This window comes from Eptatretus burgeri, chromosome 1 (assembly GCF_056783735.1).
Source record: "Eptatretus burgeri isolate ZD-2024b chromosome 1, Ebu_testis_v1, whole genome shotgun sequence".
Taxonomy (NCBI): domain Eukaryota; kingdom Metazoa; phylum Chordata; class Myxini; order Myxiniformes; family Myxinidae; genus Eptatretus; species Eptatretus burgeri.
The window spans coordinates 22,828,745-22,853,123 of record NC_140961.1 but is presented as its reverse complement, the minus strand read 5'-3'; the positions used below and the strand labels follow the sequence as shown (position 1 = coordinate 22,853,123).

At 42.6% G+C, this 24,379-nt stretch overlaps 2 protein-coding genes and 1 long non-coding RNA gene across 13 annotated transcripts in view; 1 reads left to right on the top strand and 2 right to left on the bottom strand.

Annotated features, from left to right (window-relative positions):
* The first annotated feature begins 480 nt into the window (after positions 1-480).
* Positions 481-15,444, top strand: CYP17A1 (cytochrome P450 family 17 subfamily A member 1). 3 transcript variants are annotated; one of them, XM_085874948.1, is made up of 8 exons: positions 481-795; positions 931-1,069; positions 3,219-3,454; positions 6,505-6,591; positions 7,033-7,242; positions 7,483-7,652; positions 9,776-9,879; positions 14,099-15,444. In XM_085874948.1, the coding sequence occupies exons 1-8, from the start codon at positions 481-483 to the stop codon at positions 14,350-14,352; spliced, it is 1,515 nt and encodes a 504-aa protein (XP_085731074.1). In that variant the 3' UTR covers positions 14,353-15,444. The 3 variants fall into 3 exon arrangements, with proteins under 3 accessions (XP_085731074.1, XP_085731092.1, XP_085731083.1); XM_085874966.1 differs by lacking the exon at positions 14,099-15,444 and adding an exon at positions 10,321-10,458; XM_085874957.1 differs by lacking the exon at positions 6,505-6,591.
* Positions 639-10,498, bottom strand: LOC147034012 (uncharacterized). Of its 3 annotated transcripts, none has more exons than XR_015056483.1 (3): positions 10,287-10,498; positions 7,456-8,395; positions 639-773 (listed from the first exon to the last, which is right to left on the bottom strand). It is a non-coding gene; the product is annotated as an uncharacterized LOC147034012 (long non-coding RNA). The 3 variants fall into 3 exon arrangements; XR_015056484.1 differs by lacking the exon at positions 10,287-10,498 and having other exon boundaries at positions 7,456-7,742; positions 8,067-8,728; XR_015056482.1 differs by lacking the exon at positions 10,287-10,498 and having other exon boundaries at positions 7,456-7,742; positions 8,256-8,728.
* Positions 15,445-21,074: 5,630 nt separating the features above from the next.
* Positions 21,075-24,379, bottom strand: part of WBP1L (WW domain binding protein 1 like) — an 83,799-nt gene continuing 80,494 nt past the window's right edge. For all 7 annotated transcript variants that reach the window (XM_085874998.1, XM_085874981.1, XM_085875036.1 and 4 more), the window contains one exon: positions 21,075-24,313. In XM_085874998.1, the coding sequence (XP_085731124.1) occupies positions 23,652-24,313 (662 nt within the window). In that variant the 3' untranslated portion in view covers positions 21,075-23,651. The remainder of the gene's footprint in view (positions 24,314-24,379) is intronic.

The window sequence follows — 24,379 nt, the reverse complement described above, 5'->3', positions numbered from 1 at the left end:
AATAGATCAGTTAAAGATTATTACCATGATATTTATGGAGTGATAAAAGCCAAGAGTATCATCCCTCCCACGTGTCCAAGTTTGGGTAGTTATTATACTGATTAATGTGCAAGACAAACGATCATCATCTCTGTTGTGTGTAAAAATTGACTTTTACACAATAACCCTTCGATTCGCTCTGCGTGATTAGGGTGGTCCCTCCTCCCCATACCCTGCCCTGCACAGAGTCCCTCACACCCGTACCGTCCAAGTTGATCTCTCAGTGAAGTGATCTCTAAGCCGATCTCCATTACAAAATGACGTATAGACCCTCAAGGTCCACGTCATAGACCCTCAAGGTCCACGTCTTAGGCCCTCAAGGTTGGGTTTTGATCTCTCATTCGAGAGCACCACAGGAGCATAAGCTTGGTTGTGTGCTGGTGTTCAGCTGAAGACCCTATTTGTGTGCAGACTGCTGGTGGTATCCTTCGAGCATCCATTATGATCTCCTGGGTGGTCGTGATGTCCGTCCCTGCATTGTGCGCGATTCTCGCGCTGGTCCTGCAATGGTTGCCGGGGCTCCCCAAGCGTCTTCTTGGCGCCCCACCTCCTCACCGTCTCCCATTGCTCACCAACCTGTGGCTCCTGTGCTGCAAGGAACCACTGCACCTCCTCTTGCAGCACCTGGCGCATAGTCACGGGGACTTGTTCTCGCTGCGCTTAGGATGCAGGTCTCTGATAGTGGTTAGCAACGCCACATTGGCCCGAGAGGTTCTTCTGCGCCAGGGAAGGACCTTCGGTGGGAGACAACGAATGGTATGTGTCCTTGAAAGTACCACACTTTGTTCACCATCAATGTAATGAGTTGCCGTTGTTAACTTAATTTTGTTAACCCATGTAACCATATTGTTCATCAAACGGTCTATATTGATATGTTACATACCTGTGCAGGTAACTACTGACATCATCAGTCGAGGAGGACAGAACATTGCTTTTGGGGACTATGGCACAGGCTGGCGCGTGCACCGCAAGATCGTGCATGCAGCACTGTACGAGTCTGCACATGGTTCGCGTGATATGGAGCGCATAGGTGTGTGTGTGTGTGTGTGTGTGTGTGTGTGTGTGTGTGTGTGTGTGTGTGTGTTTTCCCTCTTGGTCCCCATAGGATGTGTCTCTTCCGAGGATCTTTGATCCCACTGCTCACCGATAAATATAAGTGTGCTGTGTAGTTATCTTGTAACCTATCAACACCTGTGGCCATTCAGAGACGTTCAGCAAAGTGCACAGCATGTACGGGGAAACAACCCTGACCATCCAGGGTGAGCAAAAGGCACCTCTAGTTATTATAGAAGAGTTTAATCATGTAATCCAGTGAGTCAACACACCCAGCATAGAGATTAAATCAGTAGTTATAAAAAGGTAGGCACATGTTAATGCAGATCTACAGTTACCAGGTTAAACAAATATATTGTTAAAAAGCAGCAAACAGTACAACATGGAATTAAATAAATCGAAAAAGTGCAACTTACATCGTGGATGAAGTATTTAAATAAATTGTATTTTAAAATAGCTTCATCTTCACCAGGGGGCACGATTTATCACGAGGGGGTGGTGTTCAAAAAGACTGTTATTGTAGTTCAGTAACTCGGACTCAGGGTAAGCCAATTTGGGTGTGCCAGGTCACCTATGACCTGGAAGATCCACACCACTTTGGTAGATCCTACACTCCGAATTAGAAACAGAAAGGATCTTGGGTGACAAACAACTTAATTATCTCTTGAACGATCAGCTATTTATTTATCAGATGTACAAGTTGTGCTTTGCAAAACATGCCTTACTATGAGTCCAGTTTCCTTAAATGCTCCTAACTAAACTTGGAAACGTGACACAAGTGGTTTTGGAATAAATAAATAAATAACTAAATAAAATTAGACACAGGAGGCTTTTCGGCCAACCGTGTCTCTACTATAATAACACCCGTTAATTCAAACTCTCAATTTACTCATCTTGCAAACCCCTCTCACTATTAACCCTCACGTCTCTTTATGACTCACTTAAATTTCCCATTTCATCCCTCGCTCAGTAATCTATGCAGAGAACCAACACACACTGGCCTCCTCTTTTTATATACACAGTGGGACCGTCTTTCCATCCCCAAGTGCTCCGTGCCTTCAGATGCAGCTCCCTCTGAAGGCACGAACAACTCCGTTCAGTTTGTTTCTCAACGCACAACAAAATCCAACCTTCCAAGGTCTCTCCTCGGCTGCAAAAATTCTCATAGACCTTTAAGGTCTACGACAGTCACGCACCAAGCCATTTACCAATGTGGTTGTCATTGAGTTCAGACTTATTTCATTTTGCATGAGCATGTCAGTCATGTTGGCAAATTATTTTCCCAACATAATCCTAATTTGGCAATTTCTTTTCCCAATGTAATCCCAATTTTGCAAATTATTTTTCCAACATAATCCTAATTTGGCAACTTATTTTCCCAATGTAATCCCAATTTTTCCCAATTTCGCAAATTATTTTCCCAACATAATCCTAATTAGGCAACTTATTTTCCCAATGTAATCCCAATTTTGGCAAATTATTTTCCCAATGTAATCCCAGCTTTGGCAAATTATTTTCCCAATGTAATCCCAGTTTTGGCAAATTATTTTCCCAATGTAATCCCAGTTTTGGCAAATTATTTTCCCAATGTAATCCCAGTTTTGGCAAATTATTTTCCCAATGTAATCCCAGTTTTGGCAAATTATTTTCCCAATGTAATCCCAGTTTTGGCAAATTATTTTCCCAATGTAATCCCAGTTTTGGCAAATTATTTTCCCAATGTAAACCCGATTTTGGCAAATTATGTTCCCAACATAATCCTAATTTGCAAATTATTTTCCCAACATAATCCTAATTTGGCAAATTATTTTCCCAACATAATCCTAATTTGGCAAATTATTTTCCCAACGTAATCCTAATTTGGCAACTTATTTTCCCAACGTAATCCCAATTTGGCAACTTATTTTCCCAACATAATCCCAATTTTGGCAAGTTTTTTCCCAATGTAATCCCAATTTTGGCAAGTTATTTTCCCAATATAATCCCAATTTTGGCAAGTTAATTTCCCCAATGTAATTCCAAGATTGGCAAATTATTTTGCCAACGTAATTCCAATGTTTTGGAATATTCAACTGAGACTCAATGACCTTGTCCTACCCAACCTCGTGCCTCCCCTGTACGAACAGTGTGCTGTGAAGCCGGACAGTTGTGCTCTTCGCTCACAAAGGTCGCCAAATCAGGAGAGCCCATCGAGCTGTCAGATATGATCGGTCGCGCGGTCACCAACGTGGTCTGCACCATAGTTTTCTCAGCTGCGTACGGAGAGCATGACCCTGAGCTCGCCGACATACTCGCTTACAACAGGGGAATCATACGCAGCGTGGCCCGACACGCTGCTGTGGATGCATTTCCTTGGTTGCGGGTAAGGAATCCATTTTTTGCTTGTTACCAGTCCTAAAGGTCTGGCGTTTGATATATGGATTGTCTTGTTCGTCCTCAACCACACTGAGGGCAACAGGGTGCCCACCATTGGTCACAAACCTTTCCATGGATAAATTATATTTTAAACAGAAAGCTACTCGATTGCTGAGTTAGTGAAGCAGACCTGAACTTGGGGTGTGTTCAGTTACCAAGCAGCTATCTAGCTCTTTCCAAGCCAGCCGTTCCTGATCAACGGTTTCCAATGGAGTGCTTGCTTGAGTGCTTAAGCCATATGGCAAGCGCTCTAAAGAAATGTGGTGAATGAATACACCCTTGGTCCGTAGCCTGGTGTTGGCTCAGTGGTTAGGGCGGCGGCTTGGGATCCTAGGGTCCTGAGTTCAAGCCCTGTCGGCCGCTGAATTAATACACCAGGGGGTTGACTCAGCCTGTCATCCTTCCGAGGTCGGCAAAATGAGTACCAGTTCCAGTGTGTGTACTGGTAGAGGGGCACTGCATCAGCGACAGTCACGCTTCAAGAAATGATAGCTACTCCGGCAGCTCAGCTGCCATACGACCACCACCACCACCCTTGGTCCAGTAAATTGGTCATGGCATTGGTACACGATAGTGTACTTATCTCAGCAAGCATCATGGGGGGGGGGTCTTTTATGTCCATTAGCAAACACCTTCACAGAGGGTAACACAGTGGTATGAGGTGAGAGGGGTGCAACCTGATGGTGTCCATTGCATTCTTTGAATTCTAAGTTGAAATATTTATTTATTACCTCTGCCACTGAAGGTGAAGGAGGTTATGTGTTCACCCTTTTCTGTCTATTTGTTTGTCTGTTTGTTACTTGCAAAATCGAAGATTTTTTCAAGTGTATTGGTCAGTCGATTTTGTTATTCTGTCTGTTTGTCTGTCTGTCTGTTTGTCTGTCCGCTTGTCACCTATAGGTCACAATTTTAAACCGAGCTTCACGAAACTTCACCACCTGGTTGAGTTTGTCATAAGGAACAAGCCTATTCTTTTTGAGGTCAAAATTTTGTGGACATGTTCGGTGTGTGACAAGGACAAACTGATTAGATTTTGGTGAAGATCCGGATCTGGCTACTCAAATTTTTTAAGTGATTCTTCACTATTGAGAGATAGGGCCAAAAACGATATATAGCACGATATCTCAAAAAGTTGTGGATGGATTTGGACGAACTTGGAGGACAGGTTGGGTGTGTGGCAAGGACAAATTGATTCGATTTCGGTGAAGATCCGAATCTGGATCTGGATACGTTGATTGTTTAATTTCTAACGTGATTCTTCCCAGTTGAGAGATAGGGCCAAAAATGATATAGTACTGAATAGAATGATATTTCAAAAATGTAATGGGTCCAATATGTTCTCGTGGATCAGGCTCTACCGTGTGCCATGGTGGAGGTATGCGCTCTGCCGTGTGCCATGATACTTTTGAAGTAGTTGTGCTCCTGTGTGACCTAGTGGCATAAATCTTGTAATTTGTCCACTTGTCCAAGTGCTTTTGTCGTTATAAAAGCAATTACTTGCGTATTCATGTACATTTGCAATTTAAGCTTTGCTGTATTTTCAACTCCTGGTGAGTCTGATAGATATGGCTCAAGAAGCTTGTGCAGACATTGATTTAGTACTCCCTGGTTATTGTTGCATCAAACTGAAAAGGATTTTTTTTGAAATAATAAAAAAATATCGTTTATCTTTTATAAAACCGATTTCCCTCTTGGTTTCCTTGAGTCGTTCACTCCTGAGTGTTTTTTTATAGATGGTGTCCTCCATTGGGTCGAAACCTGTTTGCGAAATTTGGCGGACAATGTTGGAAGAGGCTTTGACCGCTTGGCCGGCCTTGGCAGTGGGTCGCAGTGAGCTTGTCTTTTGGGTGGGAGTCGTCATCGTTGGTATACAGCACAAGGCTGTGGGGTGGCATCATTGGTTGATGGTGCCGCTGTGCCACTGATGCCCTCTGCAGGTTAGTGCAGGAATTAGTAATTTGTTCAGGGTGCCGGCGATAGCTCGTCTACCCTTCACGAAGAACTACTCTTCACGATGGACACCTTGAGATATTTAACATCCACCAACGAATGCTGGCAGAAGGGACACCAGTTTAACATCCATCCGAGGGACGGCACACACATTGATGAATAACCCTGCCTGTGAAACACCTGGATGACAGTTTATAGCTGGATTGGGATTCAAATGCAGGATAAACAGCTTAGAACCGAGTGTGCGTACCTTGTGACCATCCTGCTAGCTGGGCCATAATCACACTACTCAGTCGTGGAACAACTTGTCTGAGAAGCCCCATGGTGAGTTTATAGTAAGTTCAGAAAATGTACTCAGGTTGGAGAGCTCCAAGGTGAGTGCATACCTCCGAGGTCTCCTTTTAGTCTGACACGTAGATTCTTGTGTAATCAGTCATGTTCACATTTAACTTTCCAACCCCAGAAGTTCAATTCCCAAAGAAATCCGATGGAACATTTTTATTATGAGAATCAGTGGTAGATCGTTTCGTGGTTGAGCAGCACTTTCCTGTCTAAACTCAAGTGGATGTAAATATTTCTATCTCATCTTCTTCTCCTTTCAGATGCAACACATGGCCACAGATCGCAAAATTTGCTGGAGGTGCAGTACCCCCTGTATGCTAGGAAAGGAATTTGTATTTTGTTGATGGTACTGGTGATAATTTGCGTACTCTTCAGGAAGGACACCGTGGGATATTGAACGTTCACCAACTAATACTGGGAGACGTGGCATCAACATTAATGTCCATCCGAGGGACAGCACCGCACCGAGACATCTCACACTGTTTGCGAAACACCAGCGTGAGAGCTTCTAGCTGTGTCGGGAATTGAACACAGGCTAGAGAACTCAGAGAGGACTCTACATATCTCAAAGCTATGTCAGCCATTTTACCCCATGGTCCCTTTAAGACAGGGTCTTTTGAGGCCAATGCCTGACCTGAGCAATGTAATCTTGTGCATGGATTGCTAATGTCTTTGATGGCTGTGGATACATCGTTTGTTGTGCAGCTGTTTCCTCTTCCTGGCTTGCGGGAGCTGCGGTGCTGCGTGGCGACCCGCGATGCACTACTCAACCGCAAGTTGCAGCAACATGTGGTGGGTGCTTTGGGAATGGGAAACAGACGTTTAAACGTTACCTTGTATCAGCAGCCATTATTTCCAAGAGATCATGGTTTGCGTAGATCTTCTGAAGTTGCTTATACGTCCACCGGCTTTTATGCCAAAACTCAGTTAATAACAAACAGGCTCACTACAGCTCAGATTGAAAAGGAATTTTAAAGTTTATTTTTTACAACTTTACTTGAAGCATGTCAGCTTATATTTTATAAAATTAGCCAATCACATTCCTTTATGTTGATCCTCTCAAGAGTTGTTCTCAGAAATCTGATAATGTCTCTAAATCCTATGACCTCAATCATTATCTGATTATGACAAAGGACCTCCATCTCCATACTAGACTAGTTTGGAAGATAATTAATAATAATAATAATAAAAATTTTCAATATACTGTACTTGCTTTGTTTATATTTTCTCCAGGAGAGTTTGGACCCAGAAAGTCCTCGAGACCTGATGGACCGGTTGCTGATTTCCCAGATAAAGCAAGATCAGGGAAAGGGGTCCACACCTAACACGTATCTCTCAAATGACCGCCTCCTTATGACCACCGCTGACATATTTGGTGCCGGGCTCGAGACCACTGCTACAACCTTGTCGTGGTTGTTTGCGTTTTTGCTTCATCACCCAGAGGTATGACAGTCTGACTGTTTCCTTGAATGATATATTCAACTGTATTAAAGTTTAAAATACTGTATATACTTTTCATGAAAATGCCAAAAGTAAAATTTAAACGATAATCGTCCCTTCTCTCACACTATATCATGTAGTACGACGGTACTCCTTATAGAAGGATATAAAATTAAAAATCAGGGATGCTAAAGAGAATTGTGCTAAATACTGTACCAGTGTTGCAAACGTGTACTCGAGCAGGTGCAGCAGAGAATACAGATGGAGTTAGATGAAAAGGTGGGAAGAGAGCGAGACCCCAGGTGGGAAGACCACTCCAGGCTTCCACAACTCGAGGCTGCACTCTGCGAGGTTCTGCGCATCCGACCGGTCGCCCCACTCCTGGTGCCGCACGTCGCCATGCGAGATACCATGTGAGCTATTCACTGGAAGTGTCTGACGCTTGATCATCCATCTACAGGAGAATGGTGTTGAGCATTCTGGGGCAATTGTTGAAGATTTTCCTGTGGAATACATACATTATTGTAAAGACATTTCGGATAATTTCACCAGAAGATTAAAAGTTTCTTATTTTTCCACTTGATTGTCTATGAAAGTGACATTCCTCATTTGCACATGATAGTTATGGTGTTGAAGAGCTTTTAAAACCCAATAATTATGGATTTCATTCGATGTATGAACTATACTGCATGGAGAATGTCATTCATTCCATGAAGAGTAGCATTAAGCGGAAAATCTAAAGACTCTACGAGGGATGTGGTCATGGGAGATCATGTCCCTCATGGCATCTCTTTAAAATCCCGACGGAGAAAGAGCCCCCATACCACCTGAACCCCAAAAGGAGCCAAACAGTGACAGCTTGATGGGAGGAAGGGAATGTTTCCTTTTATAACACGAGCTATTACATCACTATACCCTCCCATTGTCCTGTCAACTCTATCTCTGATTGGTCAATCTATGCTGGCATTGTTATGCAAGTTAAGCATTCATGCAGTGTGGTGTGAACATTGACTTACATCCAGTAACTAGACTGTGCGCTCCCCGTTCAGCACGTACAGATCAGATGGCCACATTAGAAAACTTGTCCGCCATCACCATTCTGGGCGACCGAGCTCGGAGAATCCGGATGTTGCTCTGAGTTTTTCACGTAAAAACTCTGTGGAAAGGATTTTCTTTAATCCACTAGTCCTACGTTATTAACTCAATCTGCCTGCCTTTTTCAGTATTACATGTATTTACATTCTCTGTTAAAGTTCCAGTACAGTGCACAGTTGTGGGAATGAAGGAAGTTGATGGAAAGTTTGTAAATTATTAATTAAATGATGGGTTTCATCAAATCCAATACCTCAGACCCGAAAGACCCAGAAGACCACTTTAGCTGCTGGCATCACCTCAACTCACTATTTTAAATAAACCTTCCTGCCCCCCACCTCGCTGGTTCTCTTGCCCCCAAAACCTACCCTGGCAGGTCTCCTGTCCCCCTCACTCCGGATGTTCTTCTGCCCCCAGCCCCACCAACTATCTTGCCCCCTTCTCATTTCCTCCCCTGCCCCCACCCCATCGGTTGTCCTGCCCCCTGGTCTGCCAGTTGCCTTCTCAGCCTCCTGCCCCCAAGGCCAGCAGCTCTCCTGTCCCCCATCCTGCCAACTCTCCTGCCCCCTTCTCAGTTTTTCCCCTGCCTCCCTCTGGTTTTCCTGCCCATCTTCTCAACCCCTCCCCCACCCCCGGGCAACCCTGCTCGTAATGCATATATTTAGGAGCGAAAACTTACCGACACTGAAAGGATCATAAACACTGCGTTGAACATGGCACAATAAAATGGTCCCCCAGCATACCTATGTACTTAAATTTGTATTATGTCAAAAAGGCTTCCTAAAACTTGTCTGAAAGATAATGTGCAGGATATCCAAATGAAGAATGTTGCCTCATTTTACTTTCTGGTACCCTACATGCGAGTGTCACAGTCTAAAGTTTGCCCACAAACTGCAGTTTTGTTGTTGGAGGTATGCAAACCACCGTGGGAACCAAGGACACGCTGAGGTTTCTGCCCTTAAATCATCTCAGACGAAGGGTGAATGTCCGAAACATCAGCGGGTCCTTGGTTCCCATGATGGTTAGCACACTTCGATTAACAACCTATCAATTTCGTTCATGATGCATTTCAAAGCCCCTCAGCTGATTTACTTTTCCTTGGGGGTCTCGGTGTCTCTGTCTCTCTCTCTGTGTCTCTCTCTGTGTCTCTCTCTGTGTCTGTGTCTGTGTCTCTCTCTGTGTCTCTCTCTCTCTCTCTCTCTCTCTCTCTCTCTGTCTCTGTCTCTCTCTCTCTCTCTCTCTCTCTCTCTCTCTCTCTCTCTCTCTCTCTCTCTCTCTCTCTCTCTCTCTCTCTCTCTCTCTCTCTCTCTCTCTCTCTCTCTCTCTCTCTCTCTCTCTCTCTCTCTCTCTCTCTCTCTCTCTCATCCCACACACCATCGCTCGGATTTGCAAGCTGGAATATATTTCGCCAACAATATAATCCATCGTTTTTTGTTAATTCCAGAGTTGGTGGTTACTCCATACCCTGTGGGACCCAAGTTATCGTGAACATGTGGGCAGTTCATCACGATGAGAGGCAATGGGAAAACCCAGAGGTATTTGATCCCGGTGAGTCCACAAGTCAAAACGCATAAAGCACAAACAACAGTGGTGGGGTTTGACAGCTGCACCAAATGATTATATATATATATATATATATATATATATATATATATATATATATATATATATATATATATATATATATACATATACATATACATATACATATATACATTGTTACGGTTGTGGAAATTCACAGATCACCATTCAGGTTCCCAGAGATCAATTATGTCGATAAGTGTGTGTCCAGATTAGATTTCCCCACCGATGTATAACAGGATTTATTCGTGTGTCGGGCTGTGCATCTTTGAGTTAACCGTTATTCTTTTTCTATCTTTACTTTAAAACAAACAACATCTCCTCACCATCATCTCCACAAACAACAACATTTCAACAAACAAACATCTCCTCACCATCATCTCCACGGCGCCGCCATCTTTTCACCAGCAACGGCATCCCCAACAACCAACATCTCCACAGGCGAACACGATGGCATCCTAGCAGCGGCAGGGTGTTTTCAAACATGGCCGCGTTGTGAGAGTGATCTCAAACACGTCCGCGCATGACTCGCAAAACGGATCAAAACAACGAAAGGGGCGGAGCCAGCCGGGGGTGAAGAGTCGAAGGTGAAAGACCGAGCGCCCCCCCCCCACCCCGAACCCGATAAAAGGCCGGGCTGAAACGCCGAGAAGAGTTGTTGAGAGAGTTGGGCTGGGCCGTTACAGTCCAGAGTCGAGCCTGCAGTGGAGTTTGGAGTCCGGTGGAGTTTGGAGTCCGGTGGAGTTTGGAGTCCAGTTCAGAGGAGTCGGTGTGGAGAGCTCCAGAGTTGGTCGGAGTTGGTCGAGTTGCAGCCGGAGAGAAGTCGCCAGCTGGCTACATAACGGTCCGAGTGACGCTGAGGAGTGAGCGGGCTCTTAAAGAACATCAACTCAAAAAGAGGAAGGCCCGTTCGCTCCTCTGAAGCGTCGTCGGCCAGGCCCCATCGACCAGGCCGCGCTGCTAGGCCCGGGACCAACCAAGCCGCCGTTACCACAGCTGCCGCTTGTACAACCGAGAGATACGGAGGGTCGCCGACGAAAAGACCATCGAGTCGCCTCAAGGGTGACGAAGGTAACCTGTACGGCCTCGCGGAGCTCCTTCGGTCATCCCAGCTCCGAGGAACATTAAAGGCTTACGAGCTCAGTTCTCTTCTTTCTTTTCTGGGGTTTTTGCATGGAAGTCTGTGGCGCCTTGTCCTTAAGTAGTGAACTGACTAAGTGCATGTGCATGGTAAATAGATAACGGCTGTAGGTTTTCTTGCTCGTCTCTTGTCCCCGACTCCCATTCATTGCCTTGCTTGCATATGTGCATTGGAAATAAATGTTCCCTATTGTTTGAATATTCACCTGCTCATTGCGTCTCTTCCTCCATTGAACTGCCATAATTGCATTCGGAATAAATAGCTGGCTGATTAAGAGCCGATAAAACGTACATCTGGTCCGACGGGGCTTGGCGATATAAAACCGCTCGGCAATCGCAAACGGAACGAGCTGCTTAAAGCGGCTTGTTTTCGTGCAGGCTCCGTTGAGATGTAAATCCCTGGCATTTCTGTCTGTGCGAATAATTAGGTACATTGACAATTCAGCGATCAACCCTGAAACGCGTGGACAGAAGAGTTGGCTGATCTATGGTGTGGTTAACAACACCCGTAGCTGGGTTTCGGCATTGATCCGAAAAGCTGCGACTGGATTGCCACATTCGGTGGGCACGCGCGGCCGCAATCGGGATAAAGTCAGCAGTCCGCACGCCGGCGTGGCGAGAATCCACAACAATATTATATATATATATATATATATATATATATATATATATATATATATATAAATATATATGTATATAAATAAATATATATAAATATATATATAAATAAATATATATTTATAAATATATATATATATAAATAAATATATATATATATATATATATAAATATATATGTATATAAATAAATATATATAAATATATATATATATAAATAAATATATATTTATAAATATATATATATATATAAATAAATATATATATTTATAAATAAATAAATATATATTTATAAATAAATATATATATAAATAAATATATATATATATATATATATATATATATATAAATAAAGATATATATAAATAAATATATATAAATAAATATATATAAATAAATATATATATATATATAAATAAATATATATAAATAAATAAATGTATATATATATATATATATACACACACGAGGTGTGTTCAAAAAGTCTCCAACGTTAATTTTTCATGCATAAACAAATGAAGCTAGGGAGGCGTGGTTTGGGGCACGTATGTAGGCGATCCTAATCCGTATGCGTGAATATTTTCCCACCTGCAGAAGCTGTCAGTCGCCGACAGACCGCCGATGAGTGAGGAAGTGTAAGTGAGCACTGTCGGATTTTCGTTTTTGACAAAATGACGGATCACTGTGGTCTCATCGGCAGTGATCACTGTGTTGAAGAAGTTGGGATCGCTGTTCACAGTCTCCAGCATGTCCTGTGCGATCTCCAAACGGAGTTGCTTCTGCTCGATCGTTAGCAGCTTTGGCACGAACTTCGCTGCGATTCTCCTTAAGCCCAAATCCTCAGTCACAGTGGAATGAACGGATCCAATGCTGACGCCCGCCTCGTCTGCAAGTTCTGTGTTCGTGATTTGACGATCCTGCATCAGTAGGGTCCTCACTTGGTCAATGACTATCTCATTTCGAGATGTTGAGGGCCCACCAGAACGTGCTTCACTTTCCACTGATGTGTGACCATCTTTGAAGCGGTTGTACCACTCTTTTATCTGTGTGGTGCCCATTGCTTTGTTCCCGAAGACTTGTTGAATCTTGCGGATCGTTTCCACTTGGGAATCGCCAAGCTTTACACAAAATTTGATGCAGTAGCGTTGTTCAAGTTTTTCCACCATTTTGTCAAAAACGAAAATCCGACGGCGCTCACTTACACTTCCTCACTCATCGGCGGTCTGTCGGCGACTGACAGCTTCTGCAGGCGGGAAAATATTCACGCATACGAATTAGGATCGCCTACATACGTGCACCAAACCACGCCTCCCTAGCTTCATTTGTTTACGCACGAAAAATTAAGGTTGGATACTTTTTGAACACACCTCGTGTATATATATATATATATATATATATATATATCTATATATATATATTATGGCATTGTTTAAATGTTACTACAGTTTGAGCTGCACGTGCTGGTTGGTACAACTTGATCTTACATTGTCAGCCCCTTACATTCATGAAGCCTGCAGAGCAGCACCATAGGCCACAGTTTGCGACCAGGAATGGCATAACGTTACAATTTCAAAATAAAAAAACTTACATTCGGAGCAAGTGGTTCGTAAAATGGTGAGAGCTGGCCACAAATCGAAATTACTCATTCCTACCACATCCATTTGGTGGTGTATTGATTGACTGTTTACAGCCGCAAGTGAAACCATGCAGACTGCAACCTGATGAAAGTCATCATGTGGTTTTAACGCCTGAACTATTTCATGTCGCAATATTAACACATCAGTAAAACCGGAATTACTGATCCCCAGGAGTTTAAACTAAATTTATGGTTTACTTACATTGCCAAAAAACACCAAACGAACTGTCAAATAACAGTAAATCACTCACTCGTCATTACCTCCAACAAGGAAGAAGGTAGTGGCAAGTGAGCATTAGTTCTCCATCATGCAACCTGTATGGCCCAGTACATACCCTCGATCTCCTTCCTTTGGCCCTGCAACCCGAACCCTCCACACACCTCCAATGAAATGAGTCAATAAACTGATAAATATAATTAATGTAGTGCCAGGCAAAAATGCTACAGTTAGAACGATAGTATGTAAGAGTTGCACTCTCATATACTACAGTAGTCTGCAGAGAATTACTACAAGAAAGGAATGTTATTTTTGCCTGGAGTATTGATATCGTGTAGGCATGATGGCCCAAATGGCCTCCTGTGTTAAGAAGGCCTTGCATTAAGATATTAAGAGCACACCTATTGCAGCAAATAAGTGGTTAAAATCAGAGCTGCACAATGGAGAAAAAGGTAAAGATTTGTACGATTTAGGCCACAATACAGAGGTTGATGCATAATGAAGGGAGAGAGTGTTGTAAAGCTGAAAAACGTGGCATTGATGTTCGTGCTCATCCCCCCCCCAACCCCTCCCAAGGACGGTTTCTGGACGTCGACGGAGAACTGTCGGTGAAAAAGCCATGGAGTTACTTTCCATTTGGGGCCGGGCCACGGATCTGCCTTGGAGAGGTGCTCGCACGTCATGAGCTCTTCATTTTCTCAGCTTGGCTACTCCATCGCTTCCGCCTGATCCCGGTGCCCAACCAACCGCTGCCCTCGCTCGTAGGGGAAGTCGGGGTCGTGCTCCGGCCACCAGCATTTAGCCTCCTTCTACGGTTGCGCACCAGCTAAACGGCCACAGATCACATTTTGTCATATCAGTATCAGTCAAAGCTCATAAAAATCCTGAACGTTCAAAGTCACGTGAGACGGTGGACAATTTTACTTGTGAAACACCTGGATGACAGTTTACAGCTGGGTCGGGATTCAAACCCAAGCTAGATGGCTTAGAGGTGAGTGTGTGTACCTCTCAGCCATCCTGTTAGCCCAAAAGCCTTGTATTCAGTAACAACTCCATCACCAAGTGTTTGATCAACCTTTAAATATAGTTCAAACTCATTTTCCTCTCTATCACAAACCAAGTGTCTTGCCACAGCCTTTCTGGATAAGGTTATGGATTCGTTGTGCGGTTCACTTAGCAATCCCACTCTAGATTCTGCATTTTCTTCTGCACCATGTAATACTACTTGTTTGGATCACTTCTTACCTGTCAATCAGGAAGCAGTCCACCCAATAATCAAAGAAAACGATTTCTCTACTTCATCCAATTCCATCACCTCCAGTCATTTACTTTCTTCATTATCTCTCCATTTGTGGCATAAATTGCTCCATTGAGGACCATCTTTAGATCCATCCTCATTTAAACAAGTCCCATTTGGAAGAAAAAAAAAATTCACTGGATCCAAACTTCAAAGTTACAGATCTGATTCTCTTTTACTTTTGATTTTGACATAAACTTCCAAAGTCGGTACCTGCAACCAGCACTCTTTTAGCACACTTCTGATGTGGTTACAAAATGGTTGAAGAGCACTGAGACTGCACTCCCGAAGGTCACAAATTACATTTTGTACAAAGTGGACCAAGGATCAGCTGTAATTGTAATATTTGTGAATCTATCAGCTGCTTTTAATACAGATGACCAAAATGTGTTATTTCACTCTTCAAAGCTGATTTGGTATCCCTGGATCTGTTCTTAATAATTGTTCATATCTCATCTCGGATTGCACATCTCCTATAAACACCGATGGCTATTTATCGCACCCAATTCATTTATCTGTCGGTATTCCCCAAGGGTTTATTTTTCAGTCCCACTCTGGATTTCTTTTTATCTGCATACACTTGGTACTATTGTATGGAATTTCAATAAATGCTTTCAATATGCTACCCAGAGTTTCCATCCATTGAACCTGATGCGCTCTCTTCGCCAACTCTTAATTCCCATCTCTGAAATTTAAACATGGATTTCCATAAACCTTCTCAAATCCAATGCTGCCACGACCGATGTGCTGGTTCTTTGCCCCATATCCGTTATGAAACAAAAAGCAAACAACTTAAATCATAAAGTGAATCAGGGGATACCCATTGTTATATCACAGCTCTTTTGCAAAGACATGGGAGGTGTGATTCAACCAGAAATGCAGACGGGAACCAATTTGTTCAGCTTCAAGGTTATCAGCAACATTTTCAAATCTATGCATCGGCGTTTAGTCGGAGCCAGTGAAGTATTTTGAAAATTGGAGTGACGTGATCAAATTTACAAGCCGACACTATGAGCCTGGCTGTCATATTCTGATTGGGATATAAAAGGCTAGAAAGAAGACACAAGGAAGTCTGCAATCGGTGAGTGGTAGAAATCCAAGTGCAAAGTGGTGAGAACATTAAAACAGACATGTTTGATTTGATTGCAAGAGTTTGATTTGGGCACGAGTGGGTTCGGGATATATTGTGCAGATGTAAGAAAATAGATTTACAGATTTTGGCGAATGGGTTGAGTGTGGGAAATATTTGGGTCGAAGTGATACCTTATAAAAAGGAGCTCGGTCTCGGTGTGCCTGCATCCATCCCTGGCTGGCCGTCCCTGCCTGCGTGCTTCCAGCAACAATTGTCTTTTAGGGGACATAACTAATCAAGCCCAATCTGCAAACAGTATATATTGAGTAAGGCCGCAAACAGTATGATATAGTTGAGTAAGGCTACATACAGTAAGATATAGTTGAGTAAGGCTACAAACAGTATGATATAGTTGAGTAAGGCTACATACAGTATGATATAGTTGAGTAAGGCTACAAACAGTACGATATAGTTGAGTGAGGCCGCAAACAGTATTATGTAGTTGAGTGAGGCTACAAACAGTAAGATATAGTTGAGTAAGGCCACAAGTATGATACTGAGTGAGGCCACAAACAGTATGATATATTTGAGTGAGGCCGCAAACAGTATGATATTGAGTGAGGCCATAAACGTATGATATTGTTGAGTAAGGCTACAAACAGTATGATATTGTTGAGGAAGATTGGAAACAGTATGATATAGTTGAGTAAGGCTGCTAACAGTATGATATAGTTGAGTAAGGCTACAAACGGTATGATATTGTTGAGTGAGGCCGTAAACAATATGATCTAGTTGAGTAAGGCCGTAAACAGTACGATATCGTTGAGTAAGGCCGTAAACAGTATGATATCGTTGAGTAAGGCTACAAACAGTATGATATCGTTGAGTAAGTCCGTAAACAGTATGATATCATTGAGTAAGGCTACAAACAGTATGATATCGTTGAGTAAGTCCGTAAACAGTATGATATCGTTGAGTAAGGCCGTAAACAGTACGATATAGTTGAATAAGGCCGTAAACAGTTTGATCTTGTTGAGTAAGGCCGTAAACAGTTTGGTAGAGTTGAGTAAGGCCGTAAACAGTACGATATAGTTGAATAAGGCCGTAAACAGTTTGGTAGAGTTGAGTAAGGCCGTAAACAGTACGATATAGTTGAATAAGGCCGTAAACAGTTTGATCTTGTTGAGTAAGGCCGTAAACAGTTTGGTAGAGTTGAGTAAGGCCGTAAACAGTATGATATAGTTGAGTAAGGCCGTAAACAGTTTGGTAGTGTTGAGTAAGGCCGTAAACAGTACGATATTGTTGAGCAAGGCCGTAAACAGTATGATATTGTTGAGTAAGACCGTAAACAGTATGATATAGTTGAGTAAGGCCGTAAACAGTTTGGTAGAGTTGAGTAAGGCCGTAAACAGTACGATATTGTTGAGTAAGACCGTAAACAGTATGATATAGTTGAGTAAGGCCGTAAACAGTTTGGTAGAGTTGAGTAAGGCCGTAAACAATACGATATTGTTGAGCAAGGCCGTAAACAGTATGATATTGTTGAGCAAGGCCGTAAACAGTATGATATTGTTGAGCAAGACCGTAAACAGTATGATATAGTTGAGTGAGGCAGTAAACAGTATGATATAGTTGAGTAAGACCGTAAACAGTATGATATAGTTGAGTGAGGCAGTAAACAGTATGATATAGTTGCGTGAGGCCGTAAACAGTATGATATTGTTGAGTAAGACCGTAAACAGTATGATATAGTTGAGTAAGGCCGTAAACAGTTTGGTAGAGTTGAGTAAGGCCGTAAACAGTACGATATTGTTGAGTAAGACCGTAAACAGTATGATATAGTTGAGTAAGGCCGTAAACAGTTTGGTAGAGTTGAGTAAGGCCGTAAACAGTACGATATTGTTGAGCAAGGCCGTAAACAGTATGATATTGTTGAGTAAGACCGTAAACAGTATGATATAGTTGAGTGAGGCAGTAAACAGTATGATATAGTTGAGTAAGACCGTAAACAGTATGATATAGTTGAGTGAGGCAGTAAACAGTATGATATAGTTGCGTGAGGCCGTAAACAGTACGATATTGTTGAGTAAGGCCGTAAACAGTATGATAGTGTTGAGTAAGGCCGTAAACAGTATGGTAGTGTTGAGTAAGGCTGCTAAAAGTATGATATAGTTGAGTGAGGCCCTAAACAGTACGATATTGTCGAGTAAGGCCGTAAACAATATGATCTAGTTGAGTGAGGCTGCAAACAGTACGATGTAGTTGAGTAAGGCCACAAATAGTATGATATAGTTGAGTAAGATGAGGATAGATGGGCTGGTTTCAATTTACATTCAAACAAAAACTCTTCCTCCTTCATCTTCTTCTTCACTTGTAATAATAGTGGGTCTTCAAACCCATATTTCATGTCGATTAGATTCAGAAAACGGTTGCTATATTTAATACCTTTTTTTTTTTCAACATTTCCATTTTATTCTTTTAACAGTGATATATCACCATACCGGAGCCTGGTGTTGGCGCAGTGGTTGGGGCAGCGGCTTGGGATCCAAGAGGTCCTGAGTTCAAGCCCCGTTGGGCCACTGAATTAATACACCAGGGGGTTGACTCAGCCTGTCATCCTTCCAAGGTCGGCGAAATGAGTACCAGTACACTGGGCCGGTGTATACCCCGGTTAAAATAGGTGTACCTTATCCCTGTGTCGTAAGAAGCGACCAGGGTTGCGTCAGGAAGGTCATCCGGCGTAAAACATGTGCTGGCGTAAAAAAAAAAAAGGGTACAAAAAAGTAGCTGATATTTCAATAATTTATTCGCAAGATTTTTAAAGGGTGAAAGTTAATTTTTCACTGGATACACCTTCTCGTACATTCAAACGCATCATGTTGTTTGGTCATATAAATATTTAGTGTTTGATAAACATGAAATCGACATGAGAATGTCAATATGTTTGAGGTTTCCATGCAAGACATGTTTCCAGATGCTCAAGGAGGGGTACAGTCAAAAGTCAGTTAACATTTCAATATCTGGTGTACCACTATTTGCATTGACACACACTTAGCTACGGTGCCTCATTGAGGACACAAGATGGCTGAAGAAGGCTTGAGGGATGTCATTCCAGATCTGTAACAAGGCCTGCCACAGTTGGGCCAATGTCACCGGATGGTTTTGAAGACTGTGCAATCGTTGTTTCATTTCATCGCACACATGTCCTATGGGAGAAAGATCAGGTGAAACAGTTGGCCAGAGAAGTGTGGGAATGGTCTGTTGTGTAATGCAGTCGATGACCACTCGTGTGATGTGAGGGCACACGTTACCCTGTTGAAGTGTGGTGATGTCCATGAATGAACCTGCAGGAACGTGAGGACGGAGAACTTCATCATTGCATCGAATACCGAATACCTGTCATATTGACATTAACGACCTCCATCTGGGTTCTGTGATGTGCGATGATACCTCCCCATACCATCACGCTTCCACCACCAAACAACAAACGTTGCACAACAGATGCGTCAGCGTAACGTTACCCTTCCCGTCAAATGCGACAACAGCCATCACTTCTGTGGAGATGGAACCTCAACTCCTCTGCAAAGAGGATAGCAGCCCAATCTTGTCTCCTGAACCTCAGATATTGTCTACACCAAGCTCAGTACGCATGTTGATGACATGGCAACAAAAATCAGACATAATGCTGGTTGTCCTGGTTGGATGTTATACTCACTCAAGTAACCAATTCCTGACAGTTCTGGCACTGACTGGTCGCAAGCCAGGAATGCTGCGAACTGTCAAACTTGCTGTCTGGAACCACTTTCAAAGGTGCACCAACTGGATATGGTTATTCTGCCAACGTGACGTCACATGTGGTCGCCCAATACGTGGATGGTCTCTGATGTTGCCAGTTTGTTGATAACATCTCCAGAGTGACTGTATAGTGTTCCAATGAACACCAAAATGCCTAGCCACAACGTTTTTTTGTGGCATTCCTGTCTCAAGCATGCCAATAGCATGTGGACAGTCATTTTCAGTAAAGGCGTGGCATTCACGACATTTAGATGTCTATAAAAATGTTCTTTTCCAGCTGAGATGCTTCACCGAATAGTGCTGCATTGCAATTTCCTCAGTACCAAGTGTAGCACTGTCACGTGACCCAGTACACGTGCATGGCAATTTGTGTGTGCAGTGCAGAGTATGCACATGGAAATTCCGGATATTTACGGGTAAACTGGGGAACATGTCGAGACATGTTGGCTGACCATTGTATTGCGACGGTGCATGTCTATCATTTTATCGATATATTTTTTTATAACACAAACTTTTTTTTACTGTTAGCTTATATATGTATCAGGGTAATGCTTACTGTGTCTGTCCATCCCATCCTGAAACACTCCTCGAAGAGAAAAAAATTATTCTGTAAAAGTTGCTTCCAATTAATCCAAACCTACGGGAAAATTACAAGTATTTTCAATCAAGCAAAATATTGAACCTGGGCGGTGTGTGGACAGCTAACCACTGCCTCAATCACTCCAGAATTTTTTTTTTGCTGTTAAGAAATATATAACCTCAACCTCTCATTTTTGAGCTCTTTCAATCGGTGCAAGAATAAAAGGCTTTATTTAATTTTTATCGTGGAATTAAATTTCTTTCTTTTACCATGGGCTTCTGCGAGTGATATAGCAAGGTGCAAGTAAAGATCAGAAGGCGCTCCTTGAGCAGTGGTTATTCACACGAGGACGGAGACATTTAGTGAACAAGTGGAACTCATAGCTACAAATCTGTTATCATAAACTACCTGACTACAAGCTCATTGCTAACCACCAGATCTGTTCGGTGTCCTAGCTCTTCCACAAGCCTTCACCATGTCTGAACCCCCCCCCCCTAAAAAAAAAACTCTCCCTCTTAAACTCCGCACAGCCTCACGTAGCTGTTGCAGTGAACTTCTCTTAAAATCCCATCATTTTACAATTGTTACGACTTTACATTTATTCTTCTTTGTAAAGTGCTTTGACATTTTCCTTCTTCATAAAAAGGGCTGCAACAAAAACTTTAAAAAAGAAACTAAAATTTGATGGTCTGCCAACTCACTACAAACTTGATATGCAACATACTCACTTTTCCCATGACCACACTCACTTTTATCAACATCTGGCCACATCACAAGTTCAAATTAAAATAAATAAAAAACAGGAAACTTTTCAAATCATCATTTCTCATTTTAAGATTTCCAAGATGGCACAAAACAATAAACAGGAAGAAAAAAACAAAATCAAAGCTTCGTTTGCCAAAACAAATGCACATCTACATGGCAGGAACAAGGAGGCATCCGATCGACAGCCCGAGTATTCAACAGTATAGGCGAAGGCATTCACAGGCATAGAGTTTAAAATAAAGGTTTTTCACTTGCCTTACTCTGTTAGTACATGGGCCGAAAGACCAGCAAGGGTGAAGAAATCCTGCTATGCGTGAACCTTAGGCACGTAGTGTGAGCCCACGGGCCTATGCGTGGAATCCATGACAAATTGTGCTTTCTGGGGCCTGGCACATCCAGGCCATGCTGTGAACCTCCAAAGCAAGGAGGCAATGTGAATATGGCGGTCACAGCTTTTACTTTCATCGTCATGGTGCCCAGAATATGTCTGGTAAAGAGTTATAAGATGTGCACCCAGACATCAGAAACTCATCTAGCATAAAAGCTCAATAATAAAAGCAGTGTAAATTTTCTGCAAAAACAGCAAATTAAAAAAAAAGTGGAAAGAGGAGAGAGGAAGTATGGCAGGGAAGAGATGCAATTTTAAAGATGTATCATGGATGACAGTCGTGAAAACAAGTGATCTGTCAAAATATGGCTTATTGCAGATAAATGAAGAAAGAAATAATAATGCTGATGATAAAAGATAAAAGGGACAATCAAAAATGATACAAAACGAGAAACAAACACCTGACTGCAATCACTCGGCATGGCAGAGAGCCCTTTTGTAGCAAGAGATAGCATCGATAAAATAATAAAATAGGAAAGGTCGATGGGCATGGTGGGATTGGTCGAACATAAGAGGAAGGATCTCACAACAACACCAACTCCAGCATAAAGCAATTCCGCGCTTCCGATCCAAATGCTGTAATGAAATTTAAAAAGAAAAAATTAATTGTTCATTCGACAAGAGAGGAAAAACGAGAGTTTGAATGAGTTGTTCAAAAACCAAAAACCCAAACGATGCAAGGCCAGACCCAAATGCTAGGCCTATGAAACAGACGTGCAACATTGGCGGGGCCATATATTTATGTCATACATTCACAGACATGAAAAATATTATTAACCTCCTCTCGATTGCCACCTCATCACCATGTCCTAAACGTTTCCCTTCTCTCCACACTTCCCTGCCCTCTGTTCTCTCCCATTAATTTTTTTTAATTCCTCAATATATCAACCCCTTTCCCCTCCCTCACCACAACAACAACAACCTGGTATGTACGTAATAAATAGATGTCCCCTGTCTGTTTAGGCCGAGTTGCCAGAATACGAGGGGCGTTCAAAACGTTCTCGGAATGAGATACTCACAGTAAGTCCAAGAAACACCAACAGTTTTTCATTTCTCAATATACAAGTTAATGATAAGTAAGGAAATATATATATATTTTTTCTAATTACATTATATATTTACGTGATAAAAAAACCTCAGTGTTTCTTGAACTTTGAATGCCCCACGTACGTCATCTCTACGTCAGCAGTGGCTTTTAAGAAAAGCAAACATAGCAACAAACCCAACTCTACCACACACATACGGCCACATCCAGCGCAGCAAAAAAAAGACAATGCCCACCAAAAACAATGGGGAGTATATTGATACAATACAGCACATGGTGAGTAGAAAGTCTCAGATTAAGATGCAGTATGGATTCCCTGAAGTATATTTTCAAATTACTCATTCACAGCAGGTGTATACCTGCAACCCTAACTCGTGCATAAGCAGTGACACCCACCTCACACAGATGCCACGGGAGGGGTGGGGTTTACACCGGTACTAATATATTCTACAAAAATCTGAGCCAAATGAAGGAATAAGCCACAGTGAGAGGAGAAAATCATCAGAATATGGCTGGAGTGGTATTCCAATCACACAAGAGTAGAAATGACATGGGAAGATCGAAGATTTTATGCACCCGCATTAGAGTTAAGACGGTTGTGCACGCTGAAAGTCTCATAAGCACATGGCGATGCTCATGAAATCGGCATCTGTTGGAGGAAGTTTTTTTATCGAAGGGGGAGGGGGGGGAAATTAAGAGTTGGATTAAAAAAAATTAAAATTATAAGCACTGCACATGCAGCCCTACTTTTAAAACCTGTGACACAGGGACAGATAGACAGACAGACAGACAGACAGACAGACACCATGGTCATTGCTCACTCTTCACGGATGTGAAAGGATCATGTGCAAACCTGCATGCAGAGAACTGCATGTACACTCACACCACGTGCATCGACACTTGGCATAAAGTACATGCTCTTTTAGCACCAGGAACTGATCTTACATGGCTGGCATATGGCAAGAAATAAGTGGCGCTGCGAGGTTGGGGATATTGCTGGTAACTATGAGCTTATCTGTGCACAGTTTAACGTTTCTGGCATTTGTGCCAGCAAACAGGAAAGGAAAAGCACCAGACATAAACACACGTATAAGACATAGGACATTATCGCAACCAAAACATCACATGCTGGCAGACACATTCTCTCAAACATCAGCAGCACACAGACAGACATGCACACCTATGCTTCACATGTTATTATGGCTATCTTTGTCAGATGCCGCATGTCCCACTGCTTCAGTAGATCCAGAATGCGACACGCTCTGCGCCTCATTCATGGATGCCCCAGCCTCTTCGGGCTCACTGACACACACATCGATGCCCGAGTCACCAGTCAACCGCCTGTGTCTGAACCTTTTGTCAGCCTTCTTATGATCATCATCATGCTCATCATCATCATCATCACCACCACCACCACCATCAAGGTGAACGCCACCACTGCCACTAACAGACGTCCACTGCCCTGTTATCACATCTATTACAATTCTGTTTCCACCACTTCCGTTTGTCGGCATTTCATCAGCACTATCACTGCTTTCATCCTCAATTTCTCTGTGCCAGTTTGTTGGCACGGTAATCTCCACTGGTATTGAAAATCTCGCTCTCCTTGTTGTACGGTCCACATCCCTGGGATTTTGCACCAGTTCTGAAGGCCCCATGCTGCATCCTGCAGCACCCAGAGTTCGCCCTTCTAGGGGTTCATCCCTAGGGTTAGGAGGATCATCATATGGTGGGACAGTAGGAGAGTGCATCGTCTGTACATGCAGGGCACTGTAGGGCGGTGGAGGCGTTTGACTTGTTCTGGCCAGAGCCTCTTCATAGGGCGGAAGCTTACATGCAGCCATCAGACCTGGGCAGACAACAGGAGGAAAGTGTAAGAATCTGACAAAATAAATAAATAAATAAACAAACAAAT

Bases quoted from the DNA above. Each gene is read 5' to 3' on its own strand.
- CYP17A1 (XM_085874948.1), top strand. From the start codon at position 481: ATGATCTCCTGGGTGGTCGTGATGTCCGTCCCTGCATTGTGCGCGATT. The intron at 1,070-3,218 runs GTGTGTGTGTGT...CTGTACGAACAG, and splicing joins GCGTGATATGGAGCGCATAG to TGTGCTGTGAAGCCGGACAG. The intron at 7,243-7,482 runs GTATGACAGTCT...GTACTCGAGCAG, and splicing joins TTTTGCTTCATCACCCAGAG to GTGCAGCAGAGAATACAGAT.